The 21544-nt window shown below is 42.2% G+C and overlaps 1 protein-coding gene across 1 annotated transcript; it reads right to left on the reverse strand.

Moving 5' to 3' along the window:
- Nucleotides 1–243: 243 nt before the first annotated feature.
- Nucleotides 244–21524, reverse strand: ercc3 (excision repair cross-complementation group 3). The gene is made up of 15 exons (XM_056278719.1): nucleotides 21443–21524; nucleotides 19488–19687; nucleotides 19087–19323; nucleotides 18474–18523; nucleotides 18251–18386; nucleotides 15525–15695; nucleotides 15221–15425; nucleotides 10936–11250; nucleotides 10340–10524; nucleotides 7843–8045; nucleotides 7643–7739; nucleotides 7099–7216; nucleotides 6873–6991; nucleotides 4199–4348; nucleotides 244–3646 (listed from the first exon to the last, which is right to left on the reverse strand). The coding sequence occupies exons 1-15, from the start codon at nucleotides 21468–21470 to the stop codon at nucleotides 3509–3511; spliced, it is 2352 nt and encodes a 783-aa protein (XP_056134694.1). The 5' UTR covers nucleotides 21471–21524; the 3' UTR covers nucleotides 244–3508.
- Nucleotides 21525–21544: the final 20 nt, after the last annotated feature.

Here is a 21544-nt window from a genome sequence, read left to right on the forward strand (position 1 = left end):
GAGGAAACCGGAGCACCCGGAGGAAACCCACGCAGACACGGGGAGAACATGCAAACTCCTCACAGAAAGGTCCTGGGACGGCCCGGGGTTCGAACCCAGAACCTTCTTGCTGTGAGGCAACAGTGCTAACCACTAGGCCACCGTGTCTCCAAACTCCTTTATTTTTCCTACCATGGAAAACACATCTTGTGCCGAACTGTATAACCTCTCTTCTCAGCTAAAGAAAAGGAAGCAGTGGACTGGCAAACAAAGGAAATCTTATTTAAAATATGTTCTGCATTATAGGAAACACTAATACATTGTTAAAAAAAATGTTTACTAAATGCAGAATTTGCTAATGAAGATGACTCCAATGCAGTCCAGTTTACAGCATGGTCTCAAAAATGGATCTGCATTGGTGGAATAGTGCACTACATACAGATGTACTGCACTCCATGTGAGTTTACTACTGCTATAACCCAGAAGGTATCGATTCTTCAAGCCACTTTTAATTACTACTAAAAAGCTTTCAAGAAGCTTGTTTTTTTTACACCATTATCTATTTAGAGGGAAATTTATTCACAGCTTCGATTATTTTATTTCTATTTTTAGAGATCAGTGGTCTCTACTTGTCAAAGCAGTTGATACAAGTTACTTGCGTACAGATTCACATTGTTTGGAGAATCTCAAGGCAACAACATCACTGCTTTTGCACAGTTGGCAAAACAACGTTAATACGATTTCTCCCTCACAAATGGGAAATATTCTTGAACACTGACAATTCACAAAACAAAATTCCTGAACAGAAAAAAACAATTGTTTTGCCGAGCGTTGTTAGTATGGAGCACAATTATGTGTACAATGTTTTTGTGCTGTTTTGATCTGTAAAAATGGCAACGTTTACAAAAGAGGTGTGTCTGTCTATGGTGATGATGCTCTAATTTACACATCACTAGTTCTTACACACTTTGTTGCCGTTTTGCTCTTAATGGATGAGCAGAGATTTCCCAAATATTTGAGATACAGCCATGTTATTCCATTCCCTCCCAAAAGGCTAACAAAGATAATGAGAATTATAGCCAATCCTTAGTACTCCATTCAAGGTCAGTATAATTTTTACATCAAACTGTAACACTCATCCTCTGTCATTTGGTGTCCCTTTTGAAAGGCATAGGGTACACACGGGATATAAGAGTTGTCAAAGAACAACTACAGTGTCTTGAAAAAGTATTCAACCTCCTTGACAGTCATCACTTATTTCTGGGTTATAAAAGATACTCACACATCAGTTCCCGAACGACGTTATTTTTGTGAACCCATAACCTCTAACAGCATGTTCCCAAAGTCAAAATAAGTTATGTTTTTATGACTGCTCCCCCCCGTTTTTCTCCCCCATTGTATGCGGCCAATTACCCCACTCTTCCAAGCCGTCCTGATCTCTGCTCCACCCCCTCTCCCGATCCGAGGAGGGCTTCAGACTCCCACATGCCTCCTCCAATACACGTGGAGTCGCCAGCCACTTCTTTTCACCTGACAGTGAGGAGTTTTGCCAGGGGTACATAGCACGTGGGAGCATCACGCTATTCCCCCCAGTTCCCCCTCCCCCCTGAACAGGCGCCCCGAACAACCAGAGGAAGCGCTAGTGCAGCGACCACATACCCCCATCTGGCTTCCCACCCACAAACACGGCCAATTGTGTCTGTAGGGACGCCCGACCAAGCAGGAGGTAACACAGGGATTGGAACCGGTTATCTCCATATTGGTAGGCAACAGAATAGACTGCTACGCCATCCAGACACACTGTAGAGTACCCTTTTGTGGCAATAACGGCCATGATTCTCTTGGGGTAAGTATGTACAAGCTTTGCACATTCCTCTGGAATAATTTTTGCCCATTCTTCTTGGCAGAATTTTTTCAGGTCTTGCAGGCTGGTCGGATAGCGCCTCTGGACTGCGATTTTCAGTCAGTGCCGCAGATTTTCAGTGGGGTTGAGGTCCAGACTTTGACTTGGCCACTCCAAAACGTTCACCTTTTTGTTGCTGAGCCATGCCATTGTTGCTTTTGCCTTGTGCTTAGGATCATTGTCCTGCTGGAAGGTGAACCTTCTCCCAAGCTTCAGTTTTATGGCAGACTGCAGCAGGTTTTCCTCCAATATTTCCCTGTATTTAGCTCCATCCATTCTTCCCTCAATCTGAACAAGGTTTCCAGTGCCTGCAGATGAAAAGCAACCCCATAGCATTATGCCGCCACCATGCTTCACTGTAGGGAGGGTGTTTTTAGGGCATGAGCAATGTTAGGTTTGCAACACACAACGCTTTTGAGTTTTGGCCAAAAAGCTCAACTTTTGCCTCATCTGACCACAAAACCTTTACCCACATCCTAACTGGGTCTCTCTCGTGTTTGGTAGCAAACTCCAAGCATGTTTTTATATGCATAATTTTGAGCAATGGCTTCTTTCTTGCCACCCTCGCATACAGGCCAGACTTATGGATAGCCCGTGATATGGTTGACTCATGCACATTTACTCCAGTTTCAGCCACTGACCTCTGGACATCCTTCAAAGTGATTGCAGGATTATCTGTGGCTTTCCTCACCAGCCTACATCTTGCTCGGACACTTAGCTGTGAGGGACAGCCTGTCCTGCAAAGCGTCTGGGTGGTGTGATACAGCTTCCACTTTCTGACAATGGATCAAACAGTGTTCCGTGGGACATCCAAACACTTGGATATTATTGTGTATCCCTTTCCCACCTTCAGCATTTTAATCACTTTGTCTTACTTCAGTATTATGCTCCCTTGTCTTCATTTTCTGATGGAGTTCACGCCCAGCTAATGAACTTTACACAGAGTGCTTTTTATACCCATAAATGAGACCGTTACTTTAATATCTTACAGGTGCACACTAATTATGTCCAACTGTGTTCACCCAAGTTTGTTTTAGGAGTAATTCATTTCAGTTTAGTTTTTTATTTATTCATTTTAGTTTTAGTCATTTCTGTAAACTTGGAGCTTTCAGAGCTTAAGGGGTTGAATACTTATGCAAGCACTGTATTTCAGTTTTCAATTTATTAATAAGAAGTCAATGAAACATAACTTATTTTGTCTTTGGAAACATGCTGTTAGAGCTTACGGGGTCACAAAAATAATATCGTTCAGGAACAAATGTGTGAGTATCTTTTATAATCCAGAAATTAGTGATAACTGTCAAGGGGGTTGAATACTTCTGCAAGGCACTGTAATGAGAGAGATCCTGAACTTGTCTTTACACAGAGCCTCCAATACCTGTTTTCTTAAGCGGCTACCATTGTCAATATCATTTCAAGAAGAAAACAATGTACCCTATTGCCAACTTCGAACAATGTTCAGTGTTAAGTCATCTCTTAAGAGCGGACTGGACTAACATATATGCTGATGTTAGCCTGCTCCTTGGTACGTATTGCTTCTTGTCCATACTATACCAACTGTCTCAGGCTAGAATTTGCTGCAGTTCCTGAGTAATCCAGTAGGGGTGCAAATTGCAGTTGGTGCTTCTACTTCCGGAAGCGTTTAAAGAGCGGGTGGATGTTCTTGCCTAGTGTGGAGGCTTTGCTGCCGCGACTGTGATACTCCATGTAGACGGTGTCATCTGCTCCCGACATGGAGCTCATAGTGCCCATTCGCTTTGAAAACTGATTTGGTGGCATGGAAGATAGCGATGGAAAGAGGGAGAGAGAAAAACAAAATACAGTATGAGTAATATAAACCAAAAAAAAGAAAAAAGAAGAAAAAACTGCTTTTGTTTTCCGAGTGTATATTCATAATTGATCAATCAATCTTTTTCTATATAGCACGGTTGTAGGTAAAAATGCAATGCACTTTAAACGATACAGATATAAAATTAAAAGATACACACACATACATACACACACACACACATATATATATATATATATATATATATCAACACGGATACAGGAAAAAAGATGTTAATGCATAGCAGTGCAGGCCTGTTTCGTGCGTCTCGCACTCGCACTTTAGCAGCTGATGAGTGCGAGATGCACGAAACAGGCCTGTACTGCTATGCATTAAAATCTTTTTTCCTGTATCCGTGTTGATATTCTACTCCTCATTAGTCAAGCACTCAACACCATTGACGGTTTCAGAAAAAAACGCTCTATATATAGTATATACACACACACACACACACACACACACACACACACACACACACACACTCTCACCTGTGGACGTGTGCCCAACTCCCCCGCCACCACCTCCTCTTCGGCATCCAGGTCAGAGGCAGCCAGGACCTTCTGGAGCAATTGGTGCTGTTCATCTCTAGTGGAAAACATCAGATCGTCTTCTTCCATACCTGCCATCTTAGTGATCACCTACAAGGAAACACAGCAACAGAGCAAGGTGAGCAGGAAATGGGACGATACATGTGACCATACATATGAATGAAAAGTAATTGCATGACATGGCTGATGTGAATATTTCAAGAGACTTTGTTGTCCAGGGTGAATGTACCCAACTGTGAAGCACAGGAGGGAATGTCATGCATGTGTAAATTCACAGAAATAAAGTAAATAAAACGGGGCTGCTGGAGATTACACAAAGCCCTGTGACACAAAGGTGTGAGTTGGTATGTGAAGTAGGTGAGTAGAGATGTGAAACTGTGAGACCTATTAGAAGATGAAGAGTCTAAACTTCATGGAGGTGATTGGTAAGGTAAAACATCTGAGCCGGTTTGACCTGGCAAGGGGATGCTGAATTGTGTTGGGGCCTAAAGAAATATCGCTCCCTCACTAAGGGTGCCAAGTATACTTGCCGCGAAATAAAACGTTATCTCGAGTTAAACGGAAATACGTGCATACTTGCTGTGGCTTGGTATCACGTTAGCACAGACATGCAAACAAAGGCAATGAACTAAACTTAGAACAAAAAGTAAGGAAATGTGTGTTCGGTAGATTATTTCTTTGTTGTAACAATGCTTTTTGGCAATATATCTTATATCAGACACCTGATTGTTAGCACCTGGGATACCAGAAGCTCAGAACAAGAGTCAATAGCAACAGCAAAATAAGCTGTTTGGCATTGGCAGAGAAGATTTGCTAAACTTTTCATGGGCGCGACCCACATACTCAGCTCTGCTGCTCATCCCACAAATGCATGTTCCTTACAAATGTGGCACCATTTAAAAGGGAAATAAACAGGCTTTCCAATGGTATAAGATTTATTGCCAAGAAGCATTGTTACCACAAAGAAATAATCTACCAAACACAATTTTCCTTGCTTTTTATGCTAAGTATAGAAAAATGAATACAACCAACTTTATGACACACTAAACTTACGACAGATAATTGTAAACTGGGGGCTGGTGAAGTGACGCCGTATGGGGGGAAGTTATGTTCCAACTGGAATCATCCTAAACTTGTTATTCAGCAATGTGATAGCTTTTCATGGGGCCTAAGATCCCAGGCAGCTAGCCAGCTAGCAAACCCATTCAGTCTGATGGGCTGAAAGTTAATGCAATGCTGCTTTAAGAATAATGCATTGTCTTGCCTGTTAAAAAAAACAGTTGAACTGCATTTCATCGAAGGGTATACCGACACTACACAGCGACAATCATTAAGATTATTTTTGTTTAATGTACAGACAACTATGGTGATTCTGGTAACTGGATTGAAACTGAACTATTTTAAATCCCCAGTGGTTCATTCAAAATAAAAAAAAAAAAAGTCCCCATGGCTGCAACAGTGCTGTTTTGTCTGCACCTTCAGTTAAAACACCACAGCAGAACCTGAGTTTTAGCTACTGCTGCTGTAGTATTTGTTGGTAAAGGCCGTCTGCGGGCTTGGTCTGCCATATCTATGTGTTAGCCTCAACGACTGCACATAAATTCATCACTACCTGCCTTCTTCTTCTGAATCTGGCTGCTATGGTGAAGACGTAACACACTATGCACTAGGCTGGGGCAAATGGATGAATATATCAGTAATCAGTGATTTTTTTTGGGGGGGAGGGGCAATTTCTTAAGTGATTTTTGTCCTTTTATTTTGTTAATTATTCATAGAGATTAATTCTCAAGGAGGCAACCATTGAATTAACCTGTAAAGCGCAATTCGAAGCGTGCCTGAAAAGGAACAGGCAGTTGGGAGTTGGGCCATATGCATGTTCTTGTTGCACTGATTTCCGATGAGACTTTCACAAAACAGGGCAGTTATTAAATGACAAATCAAGCCATCTTTAGCGTTTGCCGTCCAATCGATGAAAAGCAATGTCAATTTATTTGAGAACTAGACCAAAAACTGTATGTGCAGTTGTGCAACCTCATCATTTAATAGCAAAGTTATTTTTACCCCCACCTGTTTGTTCATCTGGAGGCTGCAAGTGGAGAAAAGTAGCCTATAGGCTGTGATGTTTCAGTAAAATTAGATTTTCACATTAATGATTGTGCAAACTGGTAGTGTTAGAATATTATGCCAGCTCTACCCATTTGGAAAGATGCCAAATTACTTCATTTAGGTCCTTCAGCTTGCTGGCTGTGTCTGGTTTAAACCAAAATAATCCCAAATACAGGATTTTGTATTCTTTTTCGCAATGAGCTCCTCCGTGAGTGCATTCGCTGAAAATGGCCGGTGCGCAAATATATCAGTAATCACTGATCATTGAGCTGATGGTGGCCGGTAGGAAAAATTTGACATCTCGCCCAACCCTACTGCGTCATTTCATTTTTTTTCTGGGAAGGTCCAGTTACGAGTAAAATGATCAACCCTAACACCGTTCATGATTTGGATATTTGTGGATTCATTATTGTGTTAAATATGCCGGCAACAGAAACTCTCACAAAGGACATTTGTTTGCATTTGAAATTTCAGGATTGTAATTTAAAAGTTGCAGGGGTTAACATACCTTGAAACTATAGCCCTGGTCCACCAGGAATCTCTGTCTCTTGGTGGAATAAGCCATCTCCTGGGTGTCCTGAGACACCAGAGAATAGAAGTAGGCATTGTACTCCTCTGCTATCATTCCTAAACAGGGGAGGAACAAGTTTGAATATCTTTATGCATGAGCATGATGGAAAATATCCTTACCAGCAGACTTGGTCTTCTTTAGACATAATTATTTGTTAACTAACCTTTCTTGGCTCGTAGTACTCTGCCAAGCCTCTGAGCTTCCTGTCGCCGTGATCCACCATGAGAGGAGATCTGGATCAGAACATTGGCCTCTGGCAAGTCAAATGAGGTGTCTCCAACCTAATGGTGACACAATATTAGAAAAAAAAAATCAGTTTATAATGTCTCTGAAAATTAAAAACCTGTTTTACATGTTTGTGGTTTTTTTTCCCTTAAATCTGAGAAAAAAAATATGCTGTGATGTCCCTCAAACGAGACCTCTGGGCCTTCAAGCCATGGTTAATGTCAGACAGAATCTCTCATTACCTTCCATGTCAGCAAATCCCAAACTTTATCACTTTTCCTTTCCTTCATTTTGTTTGAATATTTATTTCCCCCATGTGTTGGAAAAACTGACACTAAAAAAAAAAATTAAAAAAAAAATCTACCTTTTGGAAGTCATTTTGGGTAGGAATATTAAGCAATGAAACAAAACTGAATAAATACTAGGCTATAGAGACACTGGGAATAGAATTGAAGGAAAATACCACACATTAGTCTTTTTACCTTGGAGATGAAAATGGTGTTGATCTTGGGGTTGTGCTTGAAGTTCTGCAAGATCTGCATGCGTTCCCCCTGAGAGGTAGGGCCATAGATGTAAGGCCTTGGGAGGACAGCGAGAGAGGCAATTTTACACAAGTTAATTGAGTTACTATAGTTTGGTGTTAGACAGCAACAAAGTGATTTCACATTTCAAAATGACTTACTTGTTAAGGCGTATAGCATATTCTTTCAGGGCAAAGACATTATCGGCAAAGACGATGATCTTGTCATTGCGACGCTCATGGAAGCGAATGAGAAACTGGCAGGCACGGAACTTATTTGGGTTCATGGTGTAAAGCAGGATGCGTTTCTTGGTTTTAATGGCCACATACTCCCTGTAAAACTCAGGAGACATCGGGCACCACACCTAGGGAATAGATACATAGTTCTCATCATCAGATACACAAAGTAGTTGTACAATATTCAAACTGTGAGTGATCATCATATGCATTGAACAAAGGGTACCCAAAAGCATTATCCAAATATGCTGTGATGGAAAAATTATTATGAACTTTTTCAGTACCCCCTATCCCCTAATTCTATGTACCTGAGTTTAAGTAACGGATGGTCAACCATCTTGTCGGCGGGCACATTAAAATAATTATGGTATTACAATTAAACTTGATTGTTCTGATAAATGTCACGTGTATCAGTAAACTTAACTTGGTCAATCACTATAAGTAAAGACCAAATGCTAAGGGACTGCAGCAGGAAACTAATATAAAAATATATAAAGTATCTAAATCAAACAATAAATGAATTCAATAATATCCCAATTTAAACAAATCTATGAAAATCTTCAGCAAATCTTGAAAGCAAACCTATAAGAAGAGTTTGAAATGGAGATATAAAAGCTCATGACCTTGCAAACCTTAAGTCCTCTGGCATGAGATGCGAGAATCTAGGGGCCCGGATGACAAAACCCAAATCACTTTTAGCATGAGCCTAAATCGCAGCTAAAGCCATAGATCACTGGTTCATACTTGGTCAATAGCTCCACAAATTAGTAATGTTAAGCTGGTTTCAGTCATCACATCTCATTTCTACACTTCCTAAATAACTCTCTCAGTACAAAGACATCACTTGTTCATAGACCGTTGATAATATCTCCGGGTTCAAGTCTGATAAACTGTAGACATTAGACTAGTGTAAACTGAACTGACAGTCGAACAATATGAGCATTGCTCAGCAAAACTCTGCATGATGATAGGGTTTAATAGGATTAAACAATGTGGAAAATACATGGGTTACAACATCTATCAGGTATCATTTGAACCTTGTCTGCAGTTTTCAAAAATTCTTAGTCATCAACAAAAATGAGAAATACTTGGGAGATAAGAAATCTAAACTATACCCTCTCCCACTTGAGCCCCATATCCGCCAAATGGTCAAACCCTCCTTCTACCACCTCTGCAACATTGCGAAAATAAGACCCTCTCTCGCACGCCCTGCTGCTAAGACACTGATTCATGCCTTCATCTTCTCCCACCTTGATTACTGCAACTCATTCCTCTATGGCATCAGTGCTAGCTCTATCAAGAGACTCCAATTGGTCCAGAATGCATCCACCTGACTTTTAACTTTCACCAAATCCTGGCACCAGATCACCCCAGTCCTAAAAGACCTCCACTGGCTACCCATCTCCCACTGGATTAATTACAAAACCCTGGTTCTTACATAAAAAGCCCTTCATAAACTGGCTCCCCCATACCTCACCAACCTCCTCTCACCCTACCAACCCTCTCGGTCCCTCAGATCCACCTCAGCCTCCCTTCTCTCTACCCCCAGGTCCAAAAACCGTGGCTTTGGTGACCGAGCCTTCTCCAGGACAGCTCCCAGGCTCTGGAACTCACTCCCCCAAATCATTAGAGACTCAGAATCCCTCCCACTCTTCCAATCCCATCTCAAGATACACCTCTTCCCCATTGCCTCTTGTGCCCCCCCTGTCCTCTCATCCAACCCTTATCTGAGGCAGACTAAGGACCGAGCATTCGACCTGCTGCCCCCTCCTCTTGGAACTCCCTCCCCAACAGATGTGTAAAAACCAGGTCCAGAAAGTAAAAGTCCAAACCATGTATTTGCTCCACTAATGCACTACACCAGCAGATTCTAGTCAACACCACTCCTCAACTAGGTAGGGAAAACTAGCTAATGAAATCAGCTGGTTTAGTAACATGGTTGGAGCAAATACACGGTTTTGACATTTACTTTCTGGACCTAGTTTTTACAACTCTGCTCCCCAAGCACATCAGACACTGCTGCAATCTACCCACATTCAAGTCATTAATCAGGACTTGCTTTTATCTATGACTTATGATGTGTTTCTTCCCCTTTTGTATCTGTCTAAGTCAGAGTACTGCTGGCGTTGTGTGTGGCTGCCCTTCTCCCTCTCGTAGCCCTTTCCCATCCCATCCACCCCTGTATATCTGTGTTACGTTTATCTGTTGTCTTGTTTCACCCCGTTTATTGTAAAGCAACTTTGGGTGTTAGAAAAGCGTTATATAAGTTTAACGTATTATATTATTATTACAATTTTCTGATGTGACTTATGAAATAAAATGGATTTTCAACCCATCAAAGTAGGTTAAAGATTAATTTAACTCCTTTGTTTGTCTTATTAACTGTCTAGTACCAAATTTTGGCTGTAAAAGCAGGACTCACCTCTGCACACTGGACCTTCGCAATGTAGCCATTGTTTTGCAGCTCCATCCAGTTGGCCTCATACAGTTTAGGCCCAATCAAAAAGTTGAGGTCTACAATCTTGTCATCTTCCCTGACCAGTGTGGCAGTAAGTCCCAGTTTGCAATGAGCCTGGACAATGGTCAGAACACGGCGGAACATCTTAGCTAGAAAGACACCAAAGAACAGTTATACTACCCCCATATATCCACAGTCATATCATTCTACAGAAGCATGATCTTGGTATTTTGACTTTTTTTTTTTAATAAACCCAGCCTGAATAACATTTAAAAAAGAGAATAGGAGGTCCTCAGTTACGAGATGCAGGAAATAACCATGCATCTTTAAAATACTTTTCACAGCTCAGAAGTTATATGGGTAAATATTATTTGGTTGTATGAAATCAGAATCAGAACGTTACTTGCCACATTTAAACAAACAAGGAATTTGACTTGATGGGTTGTCCAAATAAAACAGAAAAACGTAACACTATTTTACAAAAATAACACATCTAAGTATGAGAAGGAGAGAAAAAAAAAGAAAAAGAGAAAAAAGAGCAATCAGGTACAACCGCTCACCAGGGATGGTGTGGACCTCATCCAGTATAATTAGTCCCCATTCCTGACTACGCATCCACTCCATAACTTTCTCTGCCTCCCAAGAGCGCTTGGTGGTATGGCCCAGCATAGAGTAGGTGCTTATGGCCACTGAGCAGCCGATTGGCTTGTCCTTGGCATCGGAGGTGAAGCGGCAGATCTGGGAATCATCGATGGTGGACCACATTTTGAACTGGGACTTCCACTGCTCCACTGACACCGAGGAGTTACCCAGTACCAAGCAGCGTTTCCGCACTGTGCATGCAGCTGTAACACCAACTAGAGACTTGCCCGCTCCTGGAAAAGAAAAAGAATTTAATCACAGAGGAGGACAAGCTTTTGGAACATTTTCTTACACCACAAAATACAACATGATCTCCTTATTGCAGGTCAATATATTCAAATACAACTGAAAAAAAATTTCAACAGGTTTTCATTTAAGGCCTTTAAGGAAATAAAACAAAAAAATAGAATGAGTGCAATATTCAGTTTTCATATCTAATATAATTAAACCAATCAGCCAAAACATTAAAACCACCTGCCTAATATTGTGTAGGTTCCTCTCATGCCGCCAAAACAGCTCTGATCCATCGACGCATGGACTCCACAAGACCTCTGAAGCGGTCTTCTGGTATCTGGCACCAAGATATTAGCAGCAGATCCTTTAAATCCTATAAGTTGCGAGGTGGGGCCTCCATGGATCGGACTTGTTCTTCCAGCACATCCCACAGATGCTAGATTGGCTTGAGTTCTGGGCAATTTGGAAGCCAATGTAACATCTTGAACTCTTTTTGTCATGTCTCACCGTTCCTGAACAATTTTTGCAGTATGGCAGGGCACATTATCCTGCTGAAAGAGGCCACTGCCATCAGGGAATACTGTTGCCATGAAGGGGTGTACTTGGTCTGCAACAATGCTTAGGTAGGTGGTACATGTAAGAGCCACATGAATGCCAGGACTCAAGGTTTCCCAGCAGAACATTGTCCAGAGAATCACACTGCCTCCACCGGCATGCCCTCTTGCCATGGTGCATCCTGGCACCATCTCCTCCCCAGGTAAATGACACACATGCACCTGGTCATCCCCATGATGTAAATGAAAACATGATTTATCAGACCAGGCAACCTTCTTCCCTTGCTCCATGGCTCAGTTCTGACATTCATGGGCTCATTGCAGGCGCTTTCGACAGTGGACAGGGGTCATCATGGGCAATCTGACCAGTCTGCAGCTACACAGCCCCAAACGCAGCAAGCTGCGATGCACTGTGTGCATCTCTGTCTATCATAGCCAGCATTAATTTTTTTTCAGAACTTTGAGCAACAGTAGCTCTTCTGTGAAATCGGACCAGATGGGCTAGCCTTCACTCCGCACGTGCATCAATGAGCCTTGGGTGCCCATGACCCTGTTGCTGGTTCTCCGGCTGTCCTTCCTTGGACCACTTTTGGTAGGTACTGACCACTGCATACCGGCAACACCCCACAAGACCTGCCATTTTGGAGATGCTCTGACCCAGTTATCTAAGCCATGACAATTTGGCCCTTGTCAAAGTAACTCAGATCCTTACGCTTGCCCATTTTTCCTGCTTCCGACACATCAACTTGATCAACTTGAACTGACTGTTCACTCGCTGCCTAATATATCCCGACCCTTGACAGAGATTATTGTAACAAGATCCATCCATCCATCACCCAGACCGCTTATCCTGCTCTCAGGGTCACGGGGATGCTGGAGCCTATCCCAGCAGTCAATGCACGGCAGGCGGAAAGAAACCCTGGACAGGCCGCCAGGCCATCACACAGGGCCGACCGACCGACTGACACACACACACACACACACACACACACACACACACACACACACACACACACACACACACACACACACACACACACACACACCTAGGGGCAACTTAGTATGGCCAAGTCACCTGACCTACATGTCTTTGGACTGTGGGAGGAAACCGGAGCCCCTGGAGGAAACCAACGCAGACACGGGGAGAACATGAAAACTCCACACAGATGACGACCCGTGACAACCCCCAAGATTAGACCACCCTAGGGCTCGAACCCAGGACCTTCTCGCCGTGAGGCGACCACGTTAACCATTGCGCCACCATGCCGCCAATTCTAACAAGATAATGAATGCTATTCACTTACCTGTCAATAATTTTAATGTTTTGGCTGATCGGTGTATATCTTTTTCTAAGATGATATCTTGTTGTCTCGACTTCTGATTAGGCAACATTTGATACAATTTAATAAGTGCCCATACATTTCCTTTAAATTCTTTTGAAGTACATTTACAGATCACAAATTAACTCAAGAACTCTTCTGATGTCAACAGAAAATCATCTGAAGAACAACTGGAATATGTATTTTATGCTTTGAGCCATCCATAGCTATGCAGCATTGGACGGTGGTCTGTAGGATGACTTTGGAGATCAAGAACAGGAAGAGAGGGGAGGCAGAGCCAAGGATCAAATGGTGGAAGTTGAAGAAGGAAGACTGATGCGTGAGCTAAGACAGGCACTTGGTGGTAGTTGAGAGTTGCTGGATGGCTGGGCAACCACTGCAGAAATAGTGAGGGGGACAGCTAAGACATCTGGACAGAGGAAGGAAGACAAGGAGACTTGGTGGTGGAATGAGGAAGTACAGGAAAGTATAGGGAGGAGGAATTTGGCTAAGAAGTGGGATAGTCAGAGTGATGAGGAAAGTAGACAGGAGTAAAAGGAGATGCAGCGTAAGGCGAAGCGACAGGTGGCGAAAGCAAAAGAAAAGGCATATGGCGAGTTAGTTGTATGAGAGGTTGGATAGTAAGGAAGGAGAAAAGGACTTGTACAGATTGACTAGACAGAGGGACCGAGCTGGGAAGGATGTACAACAGGTTAGGGTGATGAAGGATAGAAATGGAAATGTGCTGACAAGTGAGGAGAGTGTGTTGAGTGAGAAGGTGGAAGGAGTACTTTGAGGGGCTGATGAATGAAGAAAATGAGAGAGAGAGAGAGAGAGAGAGAGAGAGAGAGAGAGAGAGAGAGAGAGAGAGAGAAGGGCGGATGATGTTGGGATAGTGAATCAGGAAGTGCGGTGGATTAGTAAGGATGAAGTGAGGGCAGCTATGAAAAGTGGAAAGGCAGTTGATCCAGATGACATACCTGTGGAGGCATGGAGGTGTTTAGGAGAGATGGCAGTGGGGTTTTTAACTAGATTGTTTAACACTATCTTGGAAAGTGAGAGGATGCCTGAGGGGTAAAGTGTACGGGTACCGATTTTCAAGAATAAAGGTGATGTGCAGAGCTGTAGTAACTACAGAGGTATAAAGTTGATCAGCGACAGCATGAAGTTATGGGAAAGAGTAGTGGAAGCTAGGTTAAGAGGACAGGTGATGATTAGCAAGCAGCAGTATGGTTTCATGCCGCAAAAGAGCGCTACAGATGTGATGTTTACTTTGAGAGTGTTGATACAGAAACATAGAGACGGTCAGAAGGCATTACAGTGTCTTTCTGGATTTAGAGAAAGCATATGACAGGGTATGGTGCCAAGAGAGGAGGTGTGGTATTGTATGAGGAAATTGGGAGTGGCAGAGAAGTATGTACGAGTGGTGCAGGATATGTATAAGGGCAGTGAGACAGTGGTGCGGTGAGGTGTGAAGTAGGAATGACGGATGGGTTCAAGGTGGAGGTGGGATTACATCAAGGATCGGCTCTGAGCCCTTTGTTGTTTCCAATGGTGATAGAAAGGTTGACGAAGGAAATCAAGCAGGAGTCTCTGTGGACTGTGATGTTCGACATTGTGATCTATAGCAAGAGTAGGGAGCAGGTCGAGGAGAGCCTGGAGAGGTGGAGGTATGCACCGGAGAGAAGAGGAATGAAAGTCAGTAGGAGCAAGACGGAATATATTTGCGTGAATGAGAGGGAGGAGTGGAATAGTGAGGATGCAAAGAGTGGAGGCGGCAAAGGTGGATGAGTTTCAATACTTGGGGTCAACTGTTCAAAGTAACGGGGAAAGAGGTGAAGAAGAGAGTGCAGGCAGGGTAGAGTGGTTAGATAAGAGTATCAGGAGTGATTTGCGACAAAAGGGTACCAGCAAGAGTAAAAAGGAGGGTTTACAAGATGGTAGTGAGGCCAGCTATGTTGTATGGTTTGGATATGGTGGCACTGACGAAAAGACAGGAGGCAGAAGGTACAGGTGTGCGAAAATGCTTGCATGAGTGCATCCATATCTGCACACACAAAGCACCATCCTCTATGTTCCCAATCCTGTTGTCTTACCACAAGGGAGCACTATGACTCCAGAGCGAGCACGACCATTCCCAAACATCTTTCGCAAGCTCTTCTCCTGGTATGGACGTAACACAGCCGTGGGCTTCAGGTCCATGTTGATATCTGGGTTGACTGTATCATTGCGAAAGTCATACTCTGCAAGAAGGGGGTACTCAAGCTGGATACAGCGTTTCTGCAGCTCCTCAATCATTTCCTTTACCAGACCAGAGAGAATATAAGATGTGAGTTTTGTGTGTAAAAATCAGGGTGAAAGAGAGAACAGGAAAGGAGAAGCCTGAAATCAGACACCCACCTGTCGGATCTCGAAGGACACAGTCTGAGTTTCTTCCTCCTCCTCTTCTTCTTTATCCATCTGCTCATAGTAGGTAAAGATGTCCTCAGGAATCTGGGGGGTTGAACTTTGGCCCTCGGTGGTCTGCTGTGATGTTGATGCACCTCCTTTATCCTGAAGAGACTTAGAGATCTGTTGGACACATAGTCAGAGGGAGACCATTGTCAGGCCATGAGAACTGTAACATATGCTGTGTTTAATATAGTATCGACTCTGTAGCCTTTGGAGCCTCAATGTAGTCTGTTAAGATAGTTGAGAATGCCCTGACTGAGCTCAAGCGTACATCAAATATCTGCACCTTGGTCTAGATGAGAGGTGGTTTTACACCAATTCCAAGTGAACACTTAAGTGGATTGCTTCAGGTAAGAAAGCCATTCAGACCAATGCTGTGCAATACGGGTTGCACAGTTAGTTTTTAGTAGTGCTGCACGATTAATCTAATTGCAATCGCGATGTCAGCCTGTGCAATTATATAACCGCAAAAGGCTGCGATTTAACAGTAAAATGTGTGTGTGAATGCCTATTTGTGTGCAGTCTGCATATCTAAACCCATAATTAAGAGATGACCGATCAGTCTCCGTTTAGGCAGCGAAGCATGTGCAGTCTATGGTCACATGACTATCCAGTACACTGTGTGCAGACCAGAAAGAAGGGAAAAAAATGGATACCGATGACAACGAGTAGGTTAACACTGATGAACTGGTGGCAACAAAAAAGAAAAGAAAACATAACCTCTGTGATATGGTGATATTTTGGATTCAAGCTCAGCAATATTTAGCAGAAAGAGGTACTGTGTAAAACATTCAAAATGAAAGTCGCTACATGTCGCGGCAACATGACAAATTTGTATTATTTGTATATGTATAAATTTGTTTATTATATCGCAATCGCAAATTGCAATATTGTCCACAATTATCGCAATGACTTTTTCACCAAATCATGCAGCACTAGTTTTTAGCTACAGATAGCAACACAGACAGACAGACAGACAGACAGACAGTAAGATAGAATTAGAGTATACTATATATATATATATAGTCAATCCATCCATCCATTATCTGAACCGCTTATCCTGCTCTCAGGGTCATGGGGATGCTGGAGCCTATCCCAGCGGTCATTGGGCAGCAGGCGGGGAGACACCCTGGACAGGCCGCCAGGCTATCACAGGGCCGACACACACACCCATTCATACCTAGGGACAATTTAGTACAGCCAATTCACCTGACTTACATGTCTTTGGACTGTGGGAGGAAACCGGAACCCCCAGAGGAAACCCACGCAGACACTGGGAGAACATGCAAACTCCACACAGGACGATCTGGGATGACCCACCAAGGTTGGACTACCCCAGGGCTTGAACCCAGGACCTTCTTGCTGTGAGGCGATCGCACTAACCACGGTGCCACCATGCTGCCCTTATATATATAGTATACTGTACATAATACAGTATACTGTAGCATAAAATCTATTCCAAATTCAATCAACTGTTGGTGGTCCCAATCACTAGTTAGCCTACGTGGCAAAGTCTTTTCTACTCGTGCTGTCAAACTGTGGCAGCTTACCCAATTTGTTTTGTTCGTAATGCAATTGAAAAGATGTAACAAACTGTGGTTACATTTAGCGTCTTCTATTCTTATACAGGCATCTGATGGCAGTGAGCCTTTTCTAGTTGGCATGCATCATTGTGTACATTTTGGTATGATTCCCTGGTGTTAAGTGTGTCCTTGATATGGATGGTTTTCTCTTTGCAATGGTCCTGTCCAACAAGCAAACGATATCACCAAGCACACGGGTCGCCACAGCAGATCATCCCCTTTCCATTTCTTCCTGTCCTCTGCATCTTCCTCTGTCACACCAGCCACCTGCATTTCCTCCCTCACCACATCCATAAACCTCCTCTTTGGCCTTTCTCTTTTCCTCTTCCCTGGCAGCTCCATATTCAGTATCCTTCTCCCAATATACCCAGCATCTCTCCTCCACACATGCCCAAGCCATCTCAATCTTGCACCAAGCAAGCAAGCACTCACCAAGCACATTACTTTCTTTTTTTTCTTTTATCAACTGTTTTCCACTTCATTTTGAGTGCGTGAAAGCAAACTGGACAAATTGAAAAAGGTAAATATGCATCAACATCAATGGTGGTTGAATGGCAACAGACTATGAGGTGAGACAAGCACCCTTAACAACCAACTGTTATCAAAGCCTAGAGATAGAAGAGATTGAATTGGAAGTGATTATTGCATTCACTTGATATGCCATTATCATCAGTGAATAGCAAAGACACACATTCATTTCAAAGGAAGGATGGGTTTTCAATCATATTTTTTAGGAAGCTGTTGAAGAGTTTTCAATTAACCCCTGGGGTCTAATGATTTCTTTACATTCTAACTGTTCTCCTTAGGTTCCCTTCTTTTGTAGAGGGGAAACCATATGCAGTGCACTGTGCACAGCAAGGGCCAAGTCCTCACTAATCTAGATAGTGCACTGGGTACAAGATCTCCTCTCTTAACTCTGTGAAATATAGGTATACAGACAAGGGAAAAATAATACACATTTCCATGCAAACTAAAATGTATTTTTAATTTGACATCATTGGTCCAACTTGATGGAAAGGAAGTGGGCCTTCTTGTGGTAAAATATAGTTGTGCAAGTACATGATAAAATTCCATGGATGTATGCTAACGTACCGCTGACTTGCTGTGGACGACCTCAGTAATAAGCTCAGTATCTCCTCCTTCTGCCGTACGGAGACGACATTCACGAACCACACTGTCCTGCAGGAGTCGCTGTATCACATCGGGGAAGGAACTCTCAACAAAATACCTAGGTTGGAAAAACAGCACATTTAAGAATATAGTCAAGAAAAAGAAGAAATGGAGGAAACGGATGGAATAAGTGCAGTTACTTTACCTATTGTGTTTGAGCACCAGCTTGACTTTGCCATAGCTCACCGTGCAAAGCTACAAGAAATGGAAGGATTCAATTTAGTGGCGAAAGAGCAACATTTTAGACATTCCCAGTTTCTTTCTGGTGACTATTATTTCTTACTTCACCCTATGAAAGACATTTCCTGTTTCAAGGGGATGTTGCAGTAAAGAACCACTTGGCTCTTTAAATAGGACTTGGAACACATTCTGCCACAATCTTCTCAACTGTCCTGCTTTCTGTGATCTCCTAAAGGTTCATTTTATCGCAAAAAAGTAAGAAACTAAAAAGTAAAAGGCTTTTTCCTTAAAAAAAAAAAAGACACTATTATTGGAATCGTCATTGCTTATCTTCTACCTCATTACAGAAACAACCATGTGATTTCCGTCACATTTACCGTTTCTGATGGATAGGTATTAAGCAGCAAATGAAATGATGTAAACACTTGACAACTTGAATATCAAATTTCCTTAGGAGTTGAAATTACTTAACGGACAGTTGTCTGAAAATCTCCAACACTCTTAATTGAAAAACTACAAAGTGTGCAGTCATCTGTCTATCTCTCAAAAAGAAAGATCCTGTACACGTTCTCTCAGACCTTGATAAACTGGATGATGCCATCAGGTACAGATGTTTTGCTGAGTTTCTGAAGGTACTCCACTATGTCTGAAGTCTGCAACCCGACGCTGACAGCCGCATAGAGGGAATAGGCTGTCAGCTTGTATTCATGAACATGGGTGGGCCTGCATACAGGCTCCGCAATGGCCACAAGGAAGTCTTGGGCGTACTTGTAAACAGGAGAGAATGCTTCCAGGAAAATGTGCCCATCTGGAGCCTGGAGAAAATGAGTGTATCAGAAAGACAAAAAGGAGAAAACAAACAAAAAAAAAGATACAAAGAGAAGTCATTTATAATGTCTAAAATGTGCAGTGGAATAGAACAAGACAACAAAGGGTTGATCACTACTACTGTTAAAAGTACTATACTTTATTGTCTTACCACCCAGAGAGGGCGTGAGGAGTGGTCATTTTTCAGCAGCATCTGAACACGATAGTCTTTGGCGCCATACTCATCTAGTTTGATAGCGGACTCATCCACCTGTTTCCCTGCAGCAGCAGGTATGGCCTCCTGGGATTCACTGCCTGCTACCTCGTCATCATCATCATCTTCTTCATAGACACGCTTTTTGGACTTCTTCTCTGTGGTGAGACAAAATGGGTCACAAAGCATCCTGTATCTATTTTCATATTGTCATGGTTACTCGAGATCGCCGATCCAATAATCATGGGGCGGCAGGAGTAGGGGTGGGTGGGTGGAGTTACATCACAGCAAGCCAGTGAAATGCCAGCATGGACGACTAAGGCTTAGTGTCAAAGAAAAATGTAACATATCATATTTGGGAATATTATGGGTTTTACCCTGATACCGAAGGTGAGCCTAAGGATATTACACAGTCTATCTGCAAGCTATGTAAATGATGTGTGCCGCTGAAGGACATGCAGACCACTAATTTATTTGCACACATGCAGGTTCACCATCCCTCTGATGCTGCAACACTGACAATACAGTTAAAGTTATGTGAATAAACATTCATAAAAAGTGTGAACATTCTATTTCAAATATTTAAACATTAAAAAACATCTATTTAATAGCAATGTCTCTTGTCAAACAACAGCACCCTTTTAAAAGTCTGTGTGTACTTGGGGCGACAATATCATAACATCATGTTCCATTTAATATCCTTATCTTATCTTTAATATCACAATCCAAATCATATCCATAATGTTAATTACTCTTATGGAGCACAGAGCAACGTTTTGGTGATCAGGCATACAGAGAAGGGAGATGCGGAGTGTCAGATCCATGGAAAAGAGATGGCAAACTAGTTTGCAATTAGGATTTTAAATTCAATTGTCACTCGTGCTGATTAACTGGGCTCAGTGGGCAGACATGCCACTCCACCAGAAACATCTCTAAATGTACAGTAGGGTGATAAATCTAGAGATTATTTTATTATTATTATATATTTATTATTATAACATTTAAGTTCTGACAATTAAAATTGCCTTAATATTGGCGTGGGAAAAACCAATCATCGATCATCCTTTCAATCGTCGATATATGATCCAGTTGCCAATTGGCACAAGCCTAGTACTGATATAACTAGCCACATCAAACTTCCCATGGGGAGATTAAATTGTACTTTACTGAGTAAACGTGTTTCTTTCTTTATCATTATTAATTTATATTTCTGAACATTTCTTCATTAATGGAGGGGGGAAAAAAGCCTAAATAAATATTACAGGGTAGTGAAATTTAGACTTTCACTATGATGGTATGGTAGACTACCACAGTTACAGTCATGCTTTTTAATTGGATTTGCACTGTTCTGGCGTCAATCTTTACACAAGTTTTAGCCCAATTAGGCTTGAGTTGGACTCGCCACATTAAAGTTTTGGACTTGACACGGACCTGACAAACACTTTGAATATGTAAAGCAAACAAAGGACAGCCCAATTAGGAACTAGGACCAAATAATACTTGGTTTCATATTGTTAACTGCCAAGACAAAAAAAGAAGGTACAATTCTCTCACAACAAACAGCCAATAAAGTAGCATCTATATTGCTGAATTAATGGTCAACCAAATGAAACAAAATCTTAGTGTTTGTAATGATTATTTAATGTTTTAGCAAATAAATGTAGTATAAAAGACGCTGTATTTGTATGTTAAACACTGCGTTTAGGTTACAACAATGATAAGGTCTGTACTCTCTAGTCCTGTATAAGGGTCTAATTGTGTTAATATATTTGTTTACCAGTATGATACTCCATTTCTTAGTCACACAACATGGACACATATGCTCCTGCCCTGAGTAGCGGCGGCAGAACAACAGCAAAATCTGTCATTTGCATCAGTCGGCTTGCCACAAGGTTAGCTTACTTAAAACTTACCTCGATCTCCTTTATCTTTTTTCCCCATTTTAGCGACTCTTATATTAACTCAGATCCCGTGAACAGACGCCACTACGGGAAGAGCAACGTCAGAGTGAGCGC

The sequence above is a fragment of the Lampris incognitus genome, chromosome 4, assembly GCF_029633865.1.
Source record: "Lampris incognitus isolate fLamInc1 chromosome 4, fLamInc1.hap2, whole genome shotgun sequence".
NCBI lineage: Eukaryota > Metazoa > Chordata > Actinopteri > Lampriformes > Lampridae > Lampris > Lampris incognitus.